The sequence below is a fragment of the Prionailurus viverrinus genome, chromosome A1, assembly GCF_022837055.1.
Source record: "Prionailurus viverrinus isolate Anna chromosome A1, UM_Priviv_1.0, whole genome shotgun sequence".
NCBI lineage: Eukaryota > Metazoa > Chordata > Mammalia > Carnivora > Felidae > Prionailurus > Prionailurus viverrinus.
The window spans coordinates 106,540,659-106,564,192 of record NC_062561.1 but is presented as its reverse complement, the minus strand read 5'-3'; the positions used below and the strand labels follow the sequence as shown (position 1 = coordinate 106,564,192).

General features: G+C 38.5%; 1 protein-coding gene across 2 annotated transcripts in view; it reads left to right on the top strand.

Moving 5' to 3' along the window:
• Positions 1-23,534, top strand: part of FBN2 (fibrillin 2) — a 257,700-nt gene that overhangs the window by 5,305 nt on the left and 228,861 nt on the right. Inside the window, exons 3-5 of one of the 2 annotated variants that reach the window (XM_047859972.1) lie at positions 1,284-1,382; positions 4,504-4,599; positions 13,216-13,311. In XM_047859972.1, the coding sequence (XP_047715928.1) occupies positions 1,284-1,382; positions 4,504-4,599; positions 13,216-13,311 (291 nt within the window). Of the gene's footprint in view, positions 1-1,283; positions 1,383-4,503; positions 4,600-13,215; positions 13,312-23,534 lie in introns of those variants that run through there. The other variant, XM_047859981.1, reaches the window with a different exon arrangement.

Sequence of the window (23,534 nt, the reverse complement as noted above, 5' to 3'; positions counted from 1 at the left end):
GGCTTTGACATAAAATATTATTTTAGTGAATATGTGTCACTGGAAAATTATTGGTGATCAGAAACTGTAGCACATTTTAGAAATTAACGGTCCACTCTATGACAGGAACCATGTTCTTGCCTAACAGTCTTCACACTGTGATCTATGACATTTTCACTTATAAGGACTACTAATGGAGATGCTGGTCATATTATGTGGATGTCAAGAGGCAATTTGGAGAAGGAAAACAATTACTGAGTTAGCTTGCTTCTGTGGAACATGCCACTTACATTATTGCGGGTCTTAGATCTTTTTGAAAATTGTGAGACCCCTGTCTAGCAAAAGACACATACGCACATCTGCATAAATGTTTATAGCTAGTTTGAAGACATTCCAGACTCTCCTCTTCTTGTCTTCATGCATCTACTCATGGAGCATTAAAGTACATAGACTTTGTGCACAAAGAAAGAATTCAGTTGTAGATATGGAGATAAATGAACTGACTAAACATGGGAGAGCCTTCCCATTTGAAAGCACTCTGCTGACGATTTTGAGGATCCACGGTATGTGCTGTGTCAGTGAGCCTAACATTCTTTGCTGTGATGACCCTCATACCTTGGAGGTCACAACCGCAGGAGGCTTTAACTCTCCCTCCATCAAAATGTCGCAGCAGCTTTTCTGAGCAGCAGGGATAGGCCACGTTGTGGTGGTAGCATGAGGGAAGAAAGGCTGGAGGAAGGAGAGAGGGAATTATTAAGGAGAACAAAGATTGATGATGGGGCAGGTCAGATACCAGCTGGGAAGGAATGTGCACAGAACCCCTGGGGCTTGGCCAAGTGGTTAGGGCTCAGAGTCTCTGGCTCCACCCATTTTGTATTTCCTATGTCTTGTGAAGATCTTTTCCAGAGTGGGCTGTGTTTCCTGAGGTATGTGGGACCTCTGGGTTTCCTCAGTCCTCCCAGATTCTAGGACCAAGACTGTTGTCTTGTGGTAAATTCTGTATATAAACACTCTGCCTTGAATGGGAAACATGACCCATATTGATGGGAGAATTAAAGGGCTATGGAACTTGAAATAGTGCCATTTGTTTGCACATTATTGTAAGGATACTTATGAGACTAAGTCTCATGTCTACAATGGGTAGTTTTGTTACATATCTGAAATTAGTCATTATGTATCCCATGGTTGTTGTTGTTTTTATCTTAGCTTTTCAGGTTTAGTGTTGTTAACTGTAGCTTTCTGGTTTTGTAAACTGTGGATTATTACCTAATTGTACCTCTCCTTCCCTATTGTGCTTTCCACAGCAATTTGTAGAAATAGTTGTGGAGATGGATTTTGTTCCCGTCCTAACATGTGTACCTGTTCCAGCGGCCAAATATCACCAACCTGTGGATCAAAATCAAGTATGTTTCTTAGATGTGACCTTACTTAGTGCATTATTCTGAAACTTCTGAGTAAACGCAAAATGTCTTTTGCAACAAGGGTATAAGTCTCTGATTATTTTCCTTACTAACTATATCTGTATTTGTCTTTGGCGTGAAAAATCTTCGGTGGCTTAATTATTGTCACCATAAACGAAGAAGGAGTAGGGTCATGATGTTTATTAAGCAAAATGCTTTAATTCTGGTCCAGAAGCTACGCATCTATGTTGTAAAAGTACCTGGATTCAGTGGAGAAGTTCTTTATAATTAGGAATTGTTGGGGAGCCTGGGTGCCTCACTCAGTTAAGTGTCTGACTTCAGCTCAGGTCGTGATCTCAGAACTCGTGGGTTCGAGTCCCCGCGTCAGGCTCTGTGCTGACAGCTCGGAGCCTGGAGCCTGCTTCTGATTCTGTTTTTCCCTTTCTCTGCCCCTCCCCCACTCACTTTCTTTCTCTCTCTCAAAAGTAAATAAACATTTAAATTTTTTTTTTAAAAAATGAATAAGAACTGTAACTTACTGGGTTTTTACTATGTGCCTGGTACTGTTTTATGTTTTTGACGATCCCATGTTATTTAATCCTCACATAAAAAGAACTATGAGGTAATATTATGACCCCATTTTACAGAGAAAGAAGATGGGTGCGTTTGAGTTAAGTAACTTGCCCAGGGTAACATAGATTTGAATCCACGTGTTCTGATGCCTAAACCTGTAGGCATTTGCAAACCCTATGCTCTGTTTATTGCCTATTGTGTAATCCTGTGGTTCAGGTCCTGTTTTGTAGGTTAACTAATCGGGAAAGGTAACTGACAAAATACTGTGTACTGACGTGATGCTTTACGTTTATTAACTTGCTCTGCTTTACACATACGAACTCCCAGCAACCCTGAAAGATCACAACAATAGACTAACATTGTGTTATTCATGACCTAGCTAAGAATTGTCGGGTCTTCAAGCGTAATCTTTTAGGCCGGTGTTTAAGGTAATATTCTAACAGAGTAGAAGCAGATACTCTTTATTTAATTGCTCAGTAATTGAATAAAATTTTAAACTTGCCTCGAGCCAGAGTGACGTTTCATTCTTAACATTTCTCTCTCCACGTTTTCCCTAAGAAGACATGCAAGAGAATCTGTCTGACTCAGATATTGAAGATTCAAGATTTCTATGACAGATGTCATTGTCTTCTGATGAAACTTCTGAGTAGAACTTTAGTTTCATTTTCTTTGAAAATAATCTGTCATTTTCTCAGCTTTTTAAAGCTCTCGTTCACAGTTCATCCAGGCTTTCTCTGACCACCCTGATTAGCAGATTTCCTCCATTGCTTTCCGGAACCTCCCTTATCTGAACGCCTGGAAGATATTCTTGCCCATATCTTCGTTGTCTTGTCTTAGTTTTCCCGCAAAAAACAAACAAACAAACCCAATCCTGGAGAAATTTTACAATTCAACTTTTTAATTCTCTGCCTGGGCAACAAAACATTCACAGGCCTACCCTCATTTTATGGTATATAATTCCAGAGGGCATCCATGAATTTCTGTGGCCTTGAGTAATAACTCTATTTTCATCAGGAAATATTCTCTCTTTTCCAGTCCCTACCCTGCTCCACTTCCTAAGGCATTTCATTACTGACTCTCTTTATGAAATGCTCTTTTCCCTTCACTAGTGCAATATCAATGGCCACAGTGTTCCTTTATTATTATTATTATTATTATTATTTTAGTCTCCTATCCGTGTCCTCTTCATTAGACTTCCTTTCAGAGTTCAGCATTGTCAACAGTCTGGTCTCCCTGGGTGAACTCATTTGCATATATGCCTTCAACCACTACCAATATGTTGCTAACTCATAGTGATGATCTCCAGAATATATCCTTCCATTGAGCCTCATATTCGCCTGTTCCGTTTCCTATTCCACATCTCCGTGATGCTTAGTAAACTTCTGAAAGGTGGTAGCATGAAATTTGATTCATTGTTGCCCACAGTCTACTTCCGGTTTCTCTTGCCTCAGCAAATGGCGCTGCCATCCACCCAGTGCTTGAGCAACTGTTTCTCTTCGCTTTCTCCCTCTTTCTCTCATGTCATATCAGCTCTTTCAACAAGACCTGTGAGTTCTCTTGGGAAACATCTCAAATACATCTTCTCCTTTGCATCACCACTGAGAGCCTATGGTTTAGCGCCCCACATCTCTCAGAGGGACTACTGCAGTAACCTTCCGAGGGCTTCTCTGGCTTCTGCTCTTGCTCTCTTCAAATCTCTTCTGTGCAGAGCAGCTTGAGGAATCCTTTAAAAATACAGATTGCATCACTTTACTGTCTGATTTAAATCCTTTCAATGACTTCTGTTGCATTTGGGATATAATGCAAAACCTTCAATGGCGAAGGAGGCCTTGCATTATCTGGCTGGCCTCTGGATGCCTCTCCAGGATCTTCTCTTCTCAGCCTGACTCTTTATAATCATGTAACCCTTTCAGTTCTTCAAACAGAAGAACTTTACCATCTGAGAGTATTTCAGTTTTCTGATTCCTCTCCCTGTGAGGTTCCTCGCTGGTACTTCTCATGCCTGGCTCATTCTCATTCTTTAGAACTCAGTTTAAGTGTTGCATCAGAATGGTTCTTGTCTCGCTTCTGTCTAGGTTCCTTTTTGACTCCAGGCTATTCCCTTTCATGACACAATTTCCTTTGAAGAACTTGTCACAACCTATGATGGCTTTGTGGCATTTGTTGACTTGTGTTTTGTCCGTCTATGGGAATGGTAGCTTCATGAGAGTGGATAGTAAGTCTTTCATTACAGTGGGGCGCTGAGCACATAGGGCAGGCACTCAGCCTCTGCATTCCAAATGGATACACAAGTGCTTCCCACATTCTGGAAACTACACAACTAGTCATCATATATTGATTGACAGTGAAAGTGTAATATGTTTTAAAGGCATGGTGAGTAATGTAATACATATGCTCGTGTGTGTACTTACACAAATAAAGATGTATTTGTGTCATACTGCTTCTGTAGAATATATTTGCCATTGAATTGGGATTTAGTATACTTTTATAACTCACAGATACTGTAATTATAGTGATTGATAGTTTTATACTTTTTTGCTGTTCCTTGCAGTTCAGCAGTGCAACGTTAGATGCCTGAATGGAGGGACCTGTGCTGATGACCATTGCCAGTGCCAGAAGGGATATATTGGAACTTACTGTGGACAACGTAAGGAACATTGGCATAGACTTCGTTTATTAGCAGTCATTTGATTCAGTGGGTATTTCATACTAAGCCATAATTTAAGGGGGTGTGAAGTCTATGATCATTAAAAAAATAATTTTGGGGCGCCTGGGTGGCGCAGTCGGTTAAGCGTCCGACTTCAGCCAGGTCACGATCTCGCAGTCCGTGAGTTCGAGCCCCGCGTCGGGCTCTGGGCTGATGGCTCAGAGCCTGGAGCCTGTTTCCGATTCTGTGTCTCCCTCTCTCTCTGCCCCTCCCCCGTTCATGCTCTGTCTCTCTCTGTCCCAAAAATAAATAAACGTTGAAAAAAAAAATTTTAAATAAAAAAATAATTTTATGTAGTAAGCCATCCCTTACACTTAAATTTCCAATTTGTATCATATGAGATTTGTTTCTCTTTAAAGTGTTTGTGTTTTAGAGTACTGATGTTGAGTACCACCCCTACTTTATCAGATTTGACATATATCACAAGTTAGTACTCACTTGCTTTTTTAAAAATCTAGCTCCTTAAAAGATGAATACCAAACTAAAGAAATGGTAAAGATTGTTGCGATTTCTCTCTCTCTCTCTTTAGGATACCCCAAAATGAACCCTAGGAGAGCCAATCTTACAAACTGTTTTTGCTCGTATATGTTTAATGATACAATACGGTAGTGCAGGGCTATGAAATGATTTTTTAAAAATGCGATGTCATTGTGAAAGAGGGAGCTTTAATCCAGTAAAGATCTTCTCTTCACTGTCTGGAGAATATTCTGCACTAATTAGATAACCTTTTAACAAAGATGTAGGTATTGTAGCTCTTGGATAATAACATATCACTTGAAGTTTGTGTTTCCCAAATGGTGGGACTCTTACTAGAATCCCCATATTTTAAAGTATGGATGAGTAAAAGAACAAAACGTCAAACATCATTGAATCATAAATAGTAACAAGGCCCCTTTTCATGTGGATTTCATCAGATGCAGAGTCTCGGTTTGGTGCTGATCTTTGAGACCTCCCTAAGAATTTTTCATCAGCGTTTTACTATCTATCTGTCTATCTATCTATCTATCTATCTATCTATCTATCTATCTATCTAAGAGAGAGTGCATGCACAAGGAGGGAGAGGGGCAAAGGGAGAGAGAGAGAATCTTAAGCACAAGGCTCGATCTCAGAACCCTGGGATCATGACCTGAGCCCATATCAAGAGTTGGGCACTTAACTGACTGAGCCACTCATGCTCCCCTGTCATCAATCCTTTCAATATAGAAAAACGAAATGGTAGAAGTGCAAGAGTATCTACCTTGCTTAAGCTAATCTTATTTTACTTTTGTTAGAGCTTTAAAAGATTTAAAAAGTTGTTTTCACTATGTATGAAGCATAAAATTTACTATTTTATCCATTTTTTCAAAAGTTTATTTATTTGTTTTTGAGGGGAAGTGGGGTTGCAGAGAGAAAGAATTCCAAGCAGGCTCCCTGCTGTCCCAAGTACAGAGCCCGACATAGGGCTCGATCTCGTGAACCTTGAGATCATAACCTGAGCCAAAATGAAGACACTTAACCAACTGAGCCACGCAGGCGCCCCTGTTTTAACCATTTTTAAGTGTACAGTTGAGTAGGATTGAGTACATTCACAACTGTTTTGTAATCATCACCACCATCCATCTTCAGAACTTTGTTTTTGAGGTACACGAGTAAAACTGTACTCATTAAACACTGACCCCCCCCATTTCTCCCTCACCCTGTCTCCTGGCAACCACCATTGTGCTTTCTATGTATGTACATTTGACTGACTCTCAATACCTCAAGTAAGTGGAATCACACGGTACTTGTCCTTTTGTAACAAGCTTATTTTGCTTAGCATAACGTGTTCACGTTTCCTCCATGTTAGAACATGGGTTAGAATTTCCTTCATCTTTAAGGCTGGTGAACATTCCACTGTATGTATCGACCATCTTTTGTTTTTGTCTATTCGTCCATGAATGGACACTTGAGGTTCTGCTGTCTTTTGGCCGTTGTGGCTATAGGTGCACAAACATCCCCTTGAGTCCCTGCTCTCCGTTCTTTTGAGTGCGTACCTAGAAGTAGAATTTGTGGCTCATATGCTGATTCTCTTTTTGATTGGAAGAGCTGCCTTACTGTTTTTGTTAGTGGCTGCACTGTTTTACATTCCCACCAGCAGCGTACAAGGATTCTAATTTCTCCACCTTCTCACCAACACTTTGGCTTTTTGTTTGCGTGTGTGTGTGAGTGAGATAGCTATCCTACTGGGTGTGAGTGAAGTGGTATCTTCTTGTGATTGTGGTTATTTTTAGGTCTGCCTCCCATTTAGGGTAATACAGCTTTCTATTTACAAATGCCATGAAGTTTTCTTTAAAATAATTTAATATAAGTAGGTGAATCAACTTGAAGAAAAATACTTTGTTCAGGTCAGGAGTCGGCCATCATTTTCGGTAAAGGCCAGATAATATTTTAAACTTTGTGGTCTTTCTCACAACTACTTAGCTCTTCTATTACGGTGCAAGCATGACCATAAACCATATGTAAATGAAAGAATTTGGCTGTGTTTCAGCAAAGCTTTATTTTTGGACACAGAAATTTGAATTTTATACCATTTCCATGTGTCACAAAAATATTACTGTTCTTTTGATTCTTCAACCATAGAAAAATGTTAAAACCTTTCTTGACTCATGGGCAGTACAAAAACAGGTTGTGGGCCAGATCTGACCTGTGGGCTGTAGTTTACAGATCCCTTTTGTAGGTGGCTTTCAGGTATGGCTACAGATGTTAAGATAATCTGAGATTGACAAGTTTGGGAAGTGGAGCATTAAGGAATTTGAGAGAATACACTGCACTGAGGCCACTTTCCTTGCGGGAATAAGAGATGCCAGTTTAACAACTTTTTTGGGCCAGGTTTGGCCAGGCAGGAGCAGGAAATAGCTGGACAACAGTGGAACAGAAATCGTAGCAAAGTTTCTTTTTTCATGGATGATTTTTTTTTCTATATTTTCTTCATACATTTAGGTAGTTTCTAAATTTTATACAATGGACCCCAGTTTATAACCACTAAAAGAAACCTTTTATGAACATAATATTATAAGGAGGCTGATTTATACCTTTTTTGTACCTATACAGAAATGTTAGGAGATCTGATTGTATTCCTGTTTTATAGAGTTGAGTTGTAAGGGAAGAGACACAATTATCCTTTAAACTCAGCCTTTTGGTCTATAGGGGAGAATGATGATTGCTTTACAATTATAGGGGGGAAGAGCCTGCCTCTACTGTTCTTTCAGAGTATTTACTCAGATCTATTATGAAACTAGCTGCTTTCAGCCTCAATTCAGCTGATACATCTGTCTGGGTATATGTGTGTGTGTGTATTTTCCTGAAGGTTCTGCAGAAAGAGTGTGTTAGTGTGTCCCTTCCCTGTTCTTCACAGAAATGGAAAGTAAAGGGATGGAAAGTAGTTTCTCTCCCTACAGGAGGCACTTTTATGTTCGTCTGTCTCTGTGCCAAATCCTACCAATGTCCCCACATTTTTCATTTAGGGGAAAGGGAAAAGCACTGGGTCAGAAGAGCAGCATATATGAGGGGCGCCTCGGTGGCTCAGTCGGTTAAGTGTCCGACTGGCTCAGGTCATGATCTCACAGTTCGTGAGTTCAAGCCCCGCATTGGACTCTGTGCTGACAGCTCGGAGCCTGGAGACTGCTTTGGGTTCTGTGTCTCCCTCTCTCTCTGCCCCTCCCCCACTCACACTCTGTCTCTTTCTCAAGAAATAAATACTAAAAAAAATTAAAAGAAATAAAAACATTAAAAAATTAAAAAAAAAAAGAACAGCATATATGAAAATTTGTTCTCTGAATATCTCTTGAGGCAAAACTATCCTTGCACAGTACTTAGGGTTCATAGGACACATGATGCAGGCAAATCATGGAACCAGAAAAATTCATTCACAGCAAGTAAGAAGGTGGCAAGGTGTGACATCAGCTCAAAACATGGTATAAGGAAGCCACTTCCTAAGTTGTCTGACAGACAGACAGAGAGAGAATTACAGTACTGAGAGTAAGGAAGCAGGTGTAAAAACTCTCAGCCTGTGAATCCAGAAAAGTCCTGGAAATATGTTTGCTAAAATGAAGATTATAAAAACATGTAAACTGCTTAGCTGCCTTCCCAGAAATGTGGACAGTCCTCCTTAGAAAGCACTCATTCATTTCATTCAGCAGTGTTTATTGAGTCACTCCTGGGAGCTCCATGCTGTGCAAGGTGTTGGGAGTAGATCCGTGAGCAAAAGGTCCCATTTTAGGTCAGTGGGAAAAGGGTTCCAGGCAGAAGGAGAAGCAGTTTCACAGGACGTTTGGTGCAAACAGACTTTGCGTATTTTGGAGACCATGAAAGAAAAACCATGTGGCTAAAGAGAGGAGAGGAGGTAAGGGTAGGAGGTGAGTTCTGAGATGGTGGTAGAGGGCCTTATACCCCAAGAAAAGAAATTTGGAGTCATTGAGGCAGTTTGAGCAGTGGAATGATATGATCTGATTAACTTAGAAGCATCATTGTGGCTATTGTGTTGGAACTGGGTTGTAGAAAGAGTGAGAGAGAAAATGAAAGGCCAGTTAGCAGCCAGGGTAGTGGTGCCCATGCTCGGTGCTGGTGTAATTGAGGATGTGATAAGTGCTTGCCTTGAGCTTGTATTTGGAAGTAGAATCTGTGGAAGGAAGTGTGTGCTGACAGGCTAGGCATGCGGTGGGCGGTGGGGGGGGGGGGGTGGCGGTGCGGTGGTTGATGGTGGTGGAGAAAAACAAAAAGCAAAGACCTCTGATGACAACTGGAGGTTTGGGTGGAGCTCCAGAATGTGAATGGTAGTGTCATTTTCTGAAATGGGAAATAGCCAGGGAGTGGGTTAGGTGGGGCTGCAAATATGGAATAGCAAGGATTTTGTTTTGCATTTGTGATAGTTCAAGGAGTCCCTTCCACCTCCAATTGGAAAGATGTTTGAGCTAAGATCTTAGGAGAGAGCTTAGGGAAATATGAACTTGGGAGCACAAGACTGAATTTTTATATAGATAATAGGTTAATTATAGGCTGTGATAAAGATCCCTAGGAAGTTGCTGTGGATAGTATGTAGCATGTATTTTTCTCCACTGCCTTTTGCTATATATCCCACAGCAGGTATAAGCATTGTTTTTCTTCCTGGGTGGTCAGCATTCTTTCCATGGCGGAAATTTAGGCATATTCATGTTTCTTTCCAACTCCAGTTGAAGTGTAAATTTGCATTTCCATTATATTTTGTCACAAGAAAAACTACTTTATAAAATAACTTTCAGGGCACCTGGCTGGCTCAGTTAGAAGGTCATGCAACTCTTGGTCTCGGGGTCATGAGTTTGAGCCCCATGTTGGGTGTGGAGATGACTTAAATAAATAAAAGTTTGAAAAATGAAATAATTTTTATCATAACTCATTCTTAAGGAAAATTTTTGTTCCACTTTTACATGCACTGCCTGCTTCTCTTCTGTTGCTGTTGTTCCTCAGTGTAAACTTTGGATTCTGTAGAGCATGTCTTATTTTTCATAAAATACCCTGTAGAATAAAAGAGAAGGAGAATTAAAGTTTGTAGAACACCTTCAATGTGCAGCTACTGTGCACTTGGTTTTATACACTGTTTTATTTAATCTGCGGGGCCCTCTAAGCTAGGGACAATTAACTCACTTTTTCAGCAGAATCGGAAAGATAATTTGATTAGGGTGTGCTCATCTGTTCACTGTGGCATTCTGCCTTCCAAAATAGTGGAAAAAAGACTGCAAAACTTTCATGTATTGCAGGATTTTTTTTTTTTGTAACTGAGGTACATCAACTTCTACATTAGATAAAGGGGATACAAGCAAGCAAACTGGTCTCTGTTGTGGAAGGAGCTAACTCTGACGCGAAAACTGGAAATGTCAGCCAGTAGCTGTACGAGTGGGTCTCATCCTCTTTGTTCATGGGAACCCTTTACATTTAAGAAAAAACAAATTATTGAGGATCTTGAAGATTTTTTGTTTAAGTAGGTTACATCTGCAGATATTTTTGCCCTGTTAAAAATTAAAATAGAGAAATTTGTAAAAAAAAGTATTTACAATAACAAACCATATTGTATGGTGACCTGAATTTTCTAAGGAACAATAAATATGTTTTCCCCACTGAGAAACTGAAACAAAACACACACACACACACACACACACACACACACACACACACACACACACAGAATGAGAAAAGAGACATTATGAGTATAGCCTAAACAGGTTACACTAGGTTTCATCTGTAGTGGACGAGTTCTTTCCAGGAGAAAGTCCAGGATTATCTAGCCTTCTTCTTCTACCTGGGATTTGGAAGTGTGTTTTTGGAAAACCCTGAGAGAAGCTCTTCCTTCACTTAACACAGGGATAAATCCTGAGTGTCTCCCATGAATGTTTTCTCCCCAGTCACCTTAAAGCCTAGCATGTGTCTCATGAGGGAACACGTCAGGAAAAGTGGTTTCCATTTTCGTTTCTTACAGCTTGCTGATGTTTCAGGCAGTTTTCTCACACCGTAATTCATTACATTAGGCAAGGGCCACGTCTTTGCAGTGTATCTTTGTGGCAGTGGAGATCTTCAAACGCTGGCAGTTGTTTCTGTGGAGTTACACACTACTGAGCATTCTAGGATAGGTTTTTGTTTTCTTCCACATTCCTGTCCATCCCCATCTTTCTCATACTTCTCATGACCTTTATTTCCTTTATCCTTCGTATTTCTTCACCTAATTGATTGCCTAGCCCGTATTTCCAGACAGTAATGAGTAGGAAGTGCTATGCAGAACTCCGCTTGGGACAAGGGAAGAAGCCGAAAGGTGTAGTTCTTACACAGGCCTAATTGTGCAGATGGACGTAGACTACTTCCTGCCTTTGAGCAAAGCCTGCTGTAGACAAAGAATCTTAAAGCTATTAGCACAGTGGTGCTTTAAGATGAAGACATCTTTTGTTTCAGAGTATGTTCTGGTTTTGTACTGTCAGCAGAACAGAAGCCACTTGGAGTAGTGTGGATGAAAATAGGTAAACCAGCTGAACGTTCCGGTAAGGAAATAGCAACGTTATTGCATATTTAGATATCAGTTTATTTATTGAGCTTCCCTTTTTTGATATGTACTTCATTTGAAGGGCACATAGATGTGCTTTGCCCCCTCACTTTGCTTTAATGTCTTAAGTTCTGTTTTTTGAGCATGAGTCATAGAATGCAATCCTTTTCATCTATGAGGACATTGTTGATATTCAACAAAGTGGGTGGGTTGACCGACAAGCTCTTAGTATTTTTTCTTGGAGAAGGCATGATTCTTAGATTCAGCTGCTGTCAGGAGAATTAGTAGGAATACTTGTTTTTCAGGGAATCTGCAGAATGGTTTCCTTTTTGTGGTCCTGGCTGCTGAGGGTGGTGCAGTGGGGGAGGGGAGTGGCTCAGGGTCAGTTCTGGCTCCCTGGGGCCCACAGAGGCTGAATTGAATCCTGGTTTCCCTGGTCCCAAGTGGAAAGGAGTGAAAGAGTGCAGGCTGCCTGTGTGTGTCATGAAAATTTTGGACCGTGGGTTAATTTTTTAATAAAAATATTTATTATATTGACACAGAGAGGTTTTCCCTTCTTAGCTTTTATATCCTCTATGTGCTGTCTACAGATTCCAGATTCATTATTTCTTTTGGTGTTTCATTCCTGAATTGATGGTACTCCCCTCTCACTTTTCATGTTACATTTGCCCTTTTCTTATTGACTACCCCCACCCTGTCTTTTTAGGAGGGGCTTTTTTTCTTTTCTGATTTTTCCTTCTCTGTGTTGCCATATCCTCTTTATTTTTCTATGTCACATACCTCCCCCTTTTCTCTTTCTCTTTCTGCTACCTGTTGTCTGCCCCCTTTTTCCAGCATTTCCCCATATTTTAATCACCTCCTTACCTGTGATGTTCGATTATGGGGCTAATAGAACTAAAATAGACGGTTATATAGTCATACTCTGATAGTATGAACATTTGAGCCAGCTAATTTTTGTGATTCTGATTAAAAAAAAACAAAAAACAAAAAAACTTTTACCGAACCTGTGCCTAACAGTGTGACTTAAATTGATTGTGTAGGCTTTTGTCTCAATATACATCATATATATTTACTTAAATGGGTGATGTGAGCTGTAGCTTGTTTGAGAGGTGAGATCCATTATAGGTTTAATCTCCACCAAATATTGTACAGATGACCCTTGAACAACATGGATCTTGGGTGGGGGATGTCAACCCCCCCTGCAGTTGAAAATCTAAGTATGTAACTTTTGAATCCCCAGAAACCTAACTGCTAATAGTTAATGGGAAGCCTTACTGATCACATAAACATTCGATTAACACATATTTTGTATGTTACATGTATTATATGCTATATTCTTAAAGTATGCTGTAGGAAAGAAAATGTTATTAAGGAAATCCCAAGGAAGAGAAAATACATTTACAGTCCTGTACCGTATTTATCGAAAAATCTCTGCATCAGAGTGGACCAGTGCAGTTCAGACCTGTGCTCTTCAGAGGTCAACTGTACTTGGAGATTTACTGTCTAATGAGCTTCTTGCTGTGTTTTGTGTGCAGCCGTCTGTGAAAACGGATGTCAGAATGGTGGACGCTGCATTGGACCCAACCGCTGTGCTTGTGTTTATGGATTCACTGGTCCGCAGTGTGAAAGAGGTAAGAAAAGAGAAGTGAGAACCTCCCTTTGGAGGAGCCTCTTTTGCTGTAACAACATGTAATTTTTTGTTATCCAATGAGAATTTTTCTAAGGAAATAATACTTTTATTCGTCTGACTATGTCGAGAACTTGAGATGTAAGATTATGAGATGTAACTAACAACAGCTGAAGAATGTCAGTTTTCTTCATCAGAGTGACCTCCGTTTGGGAGGCCAGTGGAAGTTCTGTTGGGCAGGAGAAAAGGGGTGGAGGAATGACTGGTCAGTAGGCATCCAGCATTGTCTGCTTTATCATGTGAACGGTCAGACAAGCCCATTTGAAACCAGTTTGCCATTATACGAATAGCACTTAAACTCATGACCTATAGACTGCTGAAAATCTCCAGGGCTGATGCGCTAAATGAACTATTAAATGGCGTCTTGGTAGCAAATGGGTGCGAGTGGCATGTCACAGATGTTTAATCTTATAAAATGTGATAAATAACTAACACTGAACTATATGAGTAAAAATAAGCTTAAACTGAAAGCAGTATTTCATAATCACTCATAATGACATACATCCTCTGTTTCCCCAGGCATTGTCATAGCATCCCAACTTGTAGAGCACTTTGTTTGTTGCAGAACGCTAGAGTATCTGAAGCTATGTCATTGAAGTATTACAGATAAATAGTGCTTGACCATTTATATATAGAGACTTTAAACTGCAAAGAAACCTTCTATTTAAAAATGTGTACTCATTACCCTGACGAAAACTGTATCATAGTATTTGGATTAAATCTTGAGAAGAAACTGAGAAACGAATCCTACAGCGAAGTTTGAAAAGTAAGATATATGCAGCCATTTAGCATACACTGGTATGTGTGTATATATTGCCATATTTATATTATTCCTGAAGTAATTGAGATTTCTTGGGACTGAAGTACATTCCACAAATGACAGAGTGTATAGATATACTTAGGATAAATTTAAATGTCTTTCCCATATGCTTTTATTTTGGGAAAAAGAATTAATTGTGAAATGTTAGCATAAAAAGGTAAGTTGTTGAGAATGGAATGATACAAATTTCCTATATAATGTTAAGTTTATTTAAATACTATAGCTTGGATAATAGTTCAATTTAAATTTTCAAACATAATTATAATTGGTGGAATGATGTTCATTTTTCTGGAAGTCATGCAACTTTGGCAGTTCTTTCATCCTAAGCAGATTTCAAGTTCAGTTCCTAATTGGCGAAGGAATTGGGCAGTTTCAAGTCAGAGGCTTCCAGGCATTACATCATTATTCTCAACAGTTATTCATTCATTAGATTTGTTAGTCCTTACTAAATTTATGGGAATCCAATAAAGACTTACATATATTTCACATGTACAGTAGCATGTTTTCAGAAGAAATTACAAAATTAATTAGTTAATGAATGGACCTAAAGGATACTTTTTAAAACATGAATTTGTTTCTTAAAAATTTTTTTTAACCTTTATTTTTGAGAGAGACAGAGAGAGAAAGAGAGAGAGAGGACGTGCTTGTGTGCATGCAAGCGGGGGAGGGGCAGAGAGAGGGAGACACAGGATCTGAAGAAGGCTTCAGGCTCTGAGCTGTCAGCACAGAACCCGACGCAGGGCTCGAACCCACAAATTGTGAGATCATGACCTGAACCGAAGTCAGATGCTCAACTGACTGAGCCACCCAGGTGCCCCCAACTTTTTTCCTTCTTTTAATTTTTTTTAATGTTTAAAAACATGGGTTTGTTTCTTAAAAATCTTTTTAGTTACTACCCTTTGGGTGAAATTCTAAAACTTCATTCCTTTTAAAAAAAAAACTTAGCAATTTCCATTCTTGTATTGCAAATATGAATTTACGTGCTTTTAGAAGATATTTTCTGGAATATTTAAATGTGTAATAGCTAATCTCACTAAAAGTAGAGTTCATGATTTTTCTTAGGAAGCATTGTCTACACAAATACAAAAGGAATAATTTATTTATGTTGAGCTTAGTGAATAGGGGCAAGTGCCCTGTTAACATTTGTAGTTTGTATTGTCTTTTTCAATTACGGAGTTTCAAAATATATGTTCTTTGTTCTCTTAAAAGAAAAAAAAAGACTTTTATACAATGAGGGATCTTTTTCCTCCTTAATGTAGGATACATATAATTTTCCTTTAAATTGACATCTGGGAGTCAGTTGTATGATAAAACACGGCTGCTTTTCCAGCTATCTGGGCTTCTGGCAGACTGGTTTCTGGACTGGAGACAGAGACTGAGTGGTAACTGAGTGGCTGGCATGATTATGGCATTTAACTTGAGTCTTTGTGGTGGGTTAGTGGAACCTCTTTGGAGTTCTTTTCTCCCTCTTGCTGATATGGACAATGATCTTTTTTATATTTAGCATTAAAGAGTTCTTAGGGCCACTGCTGATTGTAGAAGGCAGACAACCCAGCTGTGTCCAAGGCACATGAAGGGACTCCGTTCTTTTTGGCTTGTCTCTTCAAACAGATGGCATTTGAAAAAAGATAAATATTGCACTTTATGTATACCTGAGAATACACAGAAATGGAATTAGCATCATATATCAAGACCTGGTGCTTTTTTTCCCCCTAACATTTATAATGTACCTTCTTATTTATCAGTAGAAACTTGAAGGGGGCAGGCAGGCAAGAAATGAACTTACCTAAGGGATTTCTGGACTAGATATGGTGATTACTTGATTACAAATGCAGCCAGCCCAAAGTCCCTATTTCACCTTCTTTGACTTAAATGATTGCTGACATCTTGGATTTTCCTTAAGGCTTATAAAAGGAACATCTGTTAGAAGTATATTATAGACTCTTCTAAATTATCCATAAATTACTACAACACACTTTTTTTTTGTCACGTAAACATGACTTTCTTTAAAAAGTAGATACATTTGGTGAAACTTCAAATATTCTTATATTTACTGACATTTCCTCTAAAATGTACACTTTTCAGTAAATCCTCCTTCAAAAAGGAGGATTGGGGATTTACTTTTTAATATATTGACGTTTTTAAGAAAAATTGCACTTGTGAATCTGAAACTCCTTTTTAGAAAGGTGAGATCAAGTTGCAAATGTTAAAGTTTATAAAATGTAAACTTTGAAGCCTTTGTGCAAAGTGAAATATGGATGGATTTCACTTTAGGATAACTTTCATAAAATCATCCAGTTGTAGGACCTAATGCATGATCTCAGTATCTGAAAGCATGTAGAGGAGTCACTTACCCTCTGCTTGAATACCCCTGGTCACAGGGCTCTCACTCACCCTGTTGTGAGGCAGGATTTCATTGTTGGAACCCTGGTTATTCATCCTTTGTATGATTATGGTCCTGCCTAAACTGAACATTTAGCAGACAGATAGCCCATCCCTTATTGTCTAATTCAGTGGGAATATGGTCATGGTGACTTCTCTAGAAAGAGGCAGCCACCATCTTTAAGTTGCATAATGAAACTTGAAATCTAATTATAAGCTATTGAGTTTTTCTATGTATTTTTGTTCATCCACCCACATTTTGGGTAGTAAAGTAACTGGGGCAGCTATATAGCCTACTCAGACCATGTCTCACAAGAATAAGAACAGAGGCAGGCAAAGCTAGGGTTTTCCTGAGTTGTAGGAGTTGGGTAGACCAGACCTGAGTTTGTTCAGAAATAATTGATGCATGTATGAATCAACATTAATAAATTGGAATTTATAATAAAGTATGTGCAGTGGGTTGGTTCAGCCCATGAAGTAACAGCAAATTAGTGTGACCAGGAATATAAGGAAGCGTGGTGTGAGAAGAATCTGGCATATTAGGCGAAATTCTATACACAGTGGATTTGATACTTCCAAGAAAAGTATAAGCGATAGTTTTTAGAAAACATTCCTTCCATTGTAATTTTGTTATCTAAAAGAAAAACATATTTATTACAAAGCGATTTAGAAAATAAACAAAAATATGCAAGTATTTATAATTCCTCCAGTCAGAATGAATCATTTTATAACATTTTGGAGGATATGCTTTGAATCTTTTTTTCTACTACACATACAATGTTTACGAAGCATGGGATCTTTCCATTCTTACTGGAATCCACTGTTCTGTAACATGAAATCTACTTGTATCCCGCTTCTCATTGCTGTTATGAAATACATTACTTTGTAGACCTATATAGTTTCCTTGCATATCATATCAATGAGGGCTGCTCATTACATTCTGTACAATCATGCCATGTTTGTAATGTTACTTTCTTGATGTCACAGATGAGGGAACTTTGCCCAGGTCAAACTTAGAGTAGCAGTGGGGAGTATAAGGACAGGAGAATACCACACAATCTAATTTAAGACCTTAAACTCAATTCCTGTGATAGAGCTGACTGCCTTCTATTTCTCGATCAGCTGACATTTAGGGTCACTTCCAGGTTTTCCTTTTTTTGTTGGCTTGTTTGTATTTTAGCAATTATGTGATAAGAATCTATGCAGGTAAATATATGCTCCGGATTTTATTCTTAGGATTTAGCATACAAATGCAACTGCTGAGTTGTTGAGTATGTGAAAATGTAAAACTTTTGATATATTCTGTTTATTTCCCTCTAAAAAGGCTTTTTTTAAATGACTTACTCCTTTGATACTGTGTTTAGAAAGTCTTTCAGTACTCCCAAATCTTATAAATATCTGTAGTTTTTTCCTTAGAGCTGTTGAGATTTTATTTCTTTATACTTTTTTAACCATAAGTGAGAATATATAGGAGGGTAATTTTTATTTTTAAATAAAGTAAATTTATAAACATTTATTTATCGTGTATCTTTTGAGTGCTTATTGTTAGGCTAAGTAGTTGGAACTCAAGCTACAAAGAAAAATTATATAACTCTTCTGTTAGTAAGAAGCAAACTATTTAAAGGACAGTGGTGATCATCTACTTAAACATTAAAAAGTAACGCACTGGGGCGCCTGGGTGGCTCAGTCGGTTGGGCGTCCGACTTCGGCTCAGGTCACGATCTCGCGGTATGTGAGTTCGAGCCCCGCGTCGGGCTCTGTGCTGACTGCTCAGAGCCTGGAGCCTGTTTCAGATTCTGTGTCTCCCTCTCTCTCTGACCCTCCCCCATTCATGCTCTGTCTCTCTCTGTCTCAAAAGTAAATGAACATTAAAAAAAATAAATAAACATTAAAAAAAAATTTAAAAAGTAATGCACTATGTAAATACCATAATAGGAGTAGGAACAACTTTACGTGAGAACTCAGAAATTCTTCCTGATTAAGACAGAATTAGAAAAGCCTTCCTTCAGTTAATCTGAGTGAAAAAAATACTACTCATTATAGTGAGAGAAGTGTTTTGGACTAATTCTTGTAATGATATTACAAGATACAGAATGATTGACTTTTTGCTAAATAACATTATTTAAACTTCATACTTAATTACCAATTACCACAGTCACTGAGCTGAACTTGTTTTATGGAAATAAGATGTCTGCCTTTCTCTGCCCTCTAAAGATGTAGCAAGAATGAAATTAGAAGGAACAGAGAATGTTACCAACCACAGATGTCCAACTCACGTGCGTCCACACGCACGCATGCACACACACACACACACGTACACACACACATTTCTGTACTCGTGAGGCTGTTCAGAACATTTTATAACCTTGCACTCTGTAAGCTAAACTTAGCCTTAAATGGGCATCAGAGAAATACCAAAAGATCTGTGGGAACTTTACTTTTTGGCACTAGCTCAGATGACATCCTTATCTTGAATGCCATTAAGAACAGAAGGGAAAGAAAATGAGAGCGAAAAAGCAGACGGTGCAAAGCAAAAAAGAAGGAAGGGAAGAAAGAGAGAATGGATGAGAGAAAAGGAAGGTGTAATGTTCATACTAGGAGTGGAGACGCTTCGTTCTAGAAAGGAAGGGTATGCTGGGGTTCCCACTTCTCAGTCTTTGCTTTAAATCTCTGCTGTTCAGATCTGTGAGGTAAGATCAAATGTGTTGGCAGCCTGTTAGATGCTTTATTTATGAAACTCCTTTGAATTAATGCAGTGAGTGTTTTCATTCATCCAGCTCTAAGTGCCCTTATTTATATACATTTCTTTGTTTTTGGTTTATCTACCTAGAGACAGGGAAACCTGCAATAGAAAATTTAAATCATTAACATGTTTTATATTTGTGTAACTCTGTAAATATTTTCCTCTTTTCCTATTTCAACATGAAGTTGGAAGACATTAGGGACTAACTGGTGTGGAACCTCAGCAGAACTACTCATACACACACACACACACACACACACACACACACACACGTGCACACATACACATACACATGAATTAAATACAATGAAATGTTACATAGGATTCATTCAAAAGTAATAATAAAATATGCATGTGCACTCTGTATATGTGACCCTTGAACAACATAGGTATGCATTCTGCAGGTACAATTATATGTGGATTTGTTTTAGTAAATAACAGTTTAGTACTGTAAATGTATTTTCTCTTCCTTACGATTTTCTTAATAACATTTTCTTTCCTCTTAGCTTACTTAATTGTAAAAATATAGTGTATAATATACATTACATACAAAATATGTGTTAATCAATTGCTTGTGTTACCGATAAGGCTTTTGGTCAAATAATAGGCTGCAGATGGTTAAGTTTGGGGAATCAAAAGTTATATGTGAATTTTCAACTGTACTGGGATTAGTGCCCCTAACTTCTGTGTTGTTCAAGGATCAAGTGTATGTCAAAAAATCCCAGACATTATAAATTCCTAAATAACATCTGTATCCAGGGGTTTCAGATAAAGGACTGTGGACCTGCAATTATTTCATGAAATTGTTGGAAGGATTAAAAGCAATAATGTGTTAGGCTCCTGATATGTAAGAGGCAGAGTGACTAGCATGTGGTAGACAGCCACTAAGTGATATTTGTTTTCAGAAAACAGGGTGTAGTCAGAATCGGAACTGAATATTAAGACCCGTAAGACCTTGGAAATGTGATTGCCCTCCCTCATCCTTGTTTCTGCATATAAAATACGGGTCTATCATGTTCTTCTTATTTTTGTGACTTATATGACACAATATAACATTTCGCATCCAATAAATAATAATCATTGATGCTAATCTCTTTCAATTGTACTGCCCAGTTATCAAAAAAAATTAGATATGGTGGCTGACTGTTGAAAATGGAATAGTCAAAAATGAAATTTTGAATGGGGAGTAGAGGATTTTATCAGTTGCTTAAGTCGTACAAATAAAGTTTCATGCTGTTCTTATTGAGAATAAACGCTGTATTTTAAGAGAGGCTCACCTTCCTGGTATGAGAATTAAATGAGAGACAAAGTACCTAGCCAGGGTATGGTATAGTAAGTGCACATTGAATGATCAGCTAGCATTGTGGAAAATAAAAGCGAGATATGATATGCTCTCTTAGGCAAAATTGTCTTGGGTGAGAGAGATAATTCCCAGTTGCTGGGACTGTATCAGATCAGGGTTCATCAGTTGTGAATAATCTAAGCTTCATTGCTTTACCTTTTGTGGGGTTCTTTGGGATCATACACAAAAATAAACTGAAAGATATTGTATATCATTATCATTATCTTGCATATTATGTATTTGAACTTTTAGATCCTACTTATCTTGCTTTGACATACTTGTGCTCTAAATACCAGCATTGTTATCAGTAGTTACTCAGTATTTCACTGGTCTCTTTGGTCTCAGTCCCCTGCTTCCTGGTGCATAAGGTCTATTTGTGAGCATTTCACAGTGGAACTGATATATATGTAAGGTTTATTTTGCTTAGCATACTTGTAATCAACAGTCTTGCATATTGTTCAATCTCACAGAAAGAGTTTGGGGAGGGTCTTCCAACAGTCCAGAGAATAGTTCCTCTGTGAAGCTTTCCTTGGCCACCATCCATCCCCTGCCTCAGTTTACTTTTGAGGCAGAATTAAGCCTGCTGTCCTTTTATCTACCTGTCATGTATTCCATTCCTCTAGAATAGTTTTCTTCGTCGTGGTATTGACTGCTGGCCCGTGTGTCAGTGAACCTGTGAAGAGCAGAGCTTTATATCTGAAGCTGCCTTTGTGTTCCTTCTTCTCTACACAGTGCACAGTGCAAGACATGCTAGTTATGGGTCTGCACAAGCATTGGGCTTCCAAGTAGAAGAAATAGGATGAAACAAACTACAGACGTGGTAGAGGGCCTTGGATGCTTGTGCAGGCTTATTTATTATAGAGACTTTAAGACACAGTGAATGAAATGGAAGAGTAGAAGGTGAGACTGGGCCACTAGACTTGGACCTTAATATACAAAGTCTGGAATGCCAAGTCGAGAGGCTGCCCTCTGGTCAGCGGGCACTGTGGAGAGGGATCGCGAAGGACTACTGTACTTGAAAGTAATTCTCTAAGAGAGGTTACTCTGGAGTAACAAACAAAAAGGAGTGGAGGGTGGAGGAACTGAGACAGAGACACCATTCAGAACTCATTGCATGTCAACTAGATAATAGCAATGGGTATATTATGTTTGTGTGTTTTCACTGAGATTATGATTTATGTATGTGTAAAATGAGATAGCTAGTATTAATTTGGAAAAGAGAATTATGTAATATTGGGGAAAATGATAGTTATTGGACATTTACTATGATAAGTGCTTGAGAGGAATTAATACAACTCAGAGATACCATTTTTTTTTAGCATGACATTACCAGATAAGGAAACTGAGAACAAAGAGGCAAAGCATTTTGCCCAAATTCACCAGATAATAAAGGGAGAAAGTACGGTTTGAACGCAAGTGATATAACCTCAAAACTCATGAACTTAATGAAAACTTGAAGTGAAACACAACACTGCCGAAGTCAATATATATTCCCACTCTGTAGAACTGTAGGGTGTCAGTGAATGATAAAAAGGTACATGGCGCCAATCTGACGAAAGAGATGGCTTGCTATTTTTGTATTCTTTTGTCATCTGGCCTAGGGAAATGTATTTGGTATGTAAATTTCATATTATACCTCTGAATTCATATACCCAGAGATTATTTATGTGTGTGATTTTCTAAAATAGTTATTCAAGACTCATCATGCTTAAAACTAAATTGAGACTTCCGTTTCCAGCCAAGAGGGACTAGCAGGAACCTGATTAAGCCTCCTTCCTGAAAAGAACTAAAAAACAGAATAAAATATAGTAAACAATGGTTTTCAAGATACTGGACATCAGATAACAAAATATAAGTAGTCCCCAAAAGAAGAACTTTGTTAGATTTCCACAGGTTGCTATTTCAGGGAGGTTGTTTTGTTTTTTGTTTTGTTTTGTTTTGGTATAGCCAGATAGACTTCTTAAATTGAGATGGGATTGAGCTTCTGGGAAGACCAAGATGGCTAGGGTTCCCAGGGCTAGAGAGAGGAGGGAAGAATGCTGTATACAGAACTCAGAAGATACTCTGGATATCTTCAGAGGGCCTCTCTCAGATTTTCATTAGAATACTGGTCAGCATATGCATATGAGGAATGTGCAGGAGGCTAGAGAAGGGAGTCACCCAAAACAATTAGAAAGAATGATACTGAGAGCGCACACAACCCCATAAATACTTCCTTTCCCTCAAACCAGAATGGAGGACCACAGACTCTGTGAGACAATGGTTAGAGTACTTAGAACAGTTCCTTCTTCAGTAGTGGGGAATAATTAGCTATAGACTAAATGCCCTAGTCCTGCTGGATAAATCATAAAATCAACATCCAGGAGGTTCAAACATCCAGAGCAAAGTTCAACAATATTTATAAGACTACAAAAATACTAAGCACTCAGTATGGTAAAATTCACATCTAATCAAATATTCTTCTTCAAACATTTTCTGTAAATACGCAGTAGAGTATGGTCATAATGAGAAGTAATATCAATTTGCCAAAATCCATCCAGAACCTACATGGATGTTAGAATTTGCAGACTAGGAAATTAAAACGGCTATTATCAGGATTTTCCAGATGTGCATCAAGCTAGAGGAAAGATTCAAATGTGAGAGATGTGAAATCCAAATTGAATCTCTAGAGATGAAACATATTCTAGATGGAATTGATGGCAGGTTAGACATTGTAGATGTAAAGCTTAGTGAACGTGAAGATGTAGCAATAGAAATTACTTAAAATGAAACACGGGAAAAAAAGTTAAAAAAATATAGGAGCACATCAGTGAGCTTTAACAACTTCCACTGAACACATAGACATAATTGGCGTTCTCACAGGAGTGATAGTAGAAAAAA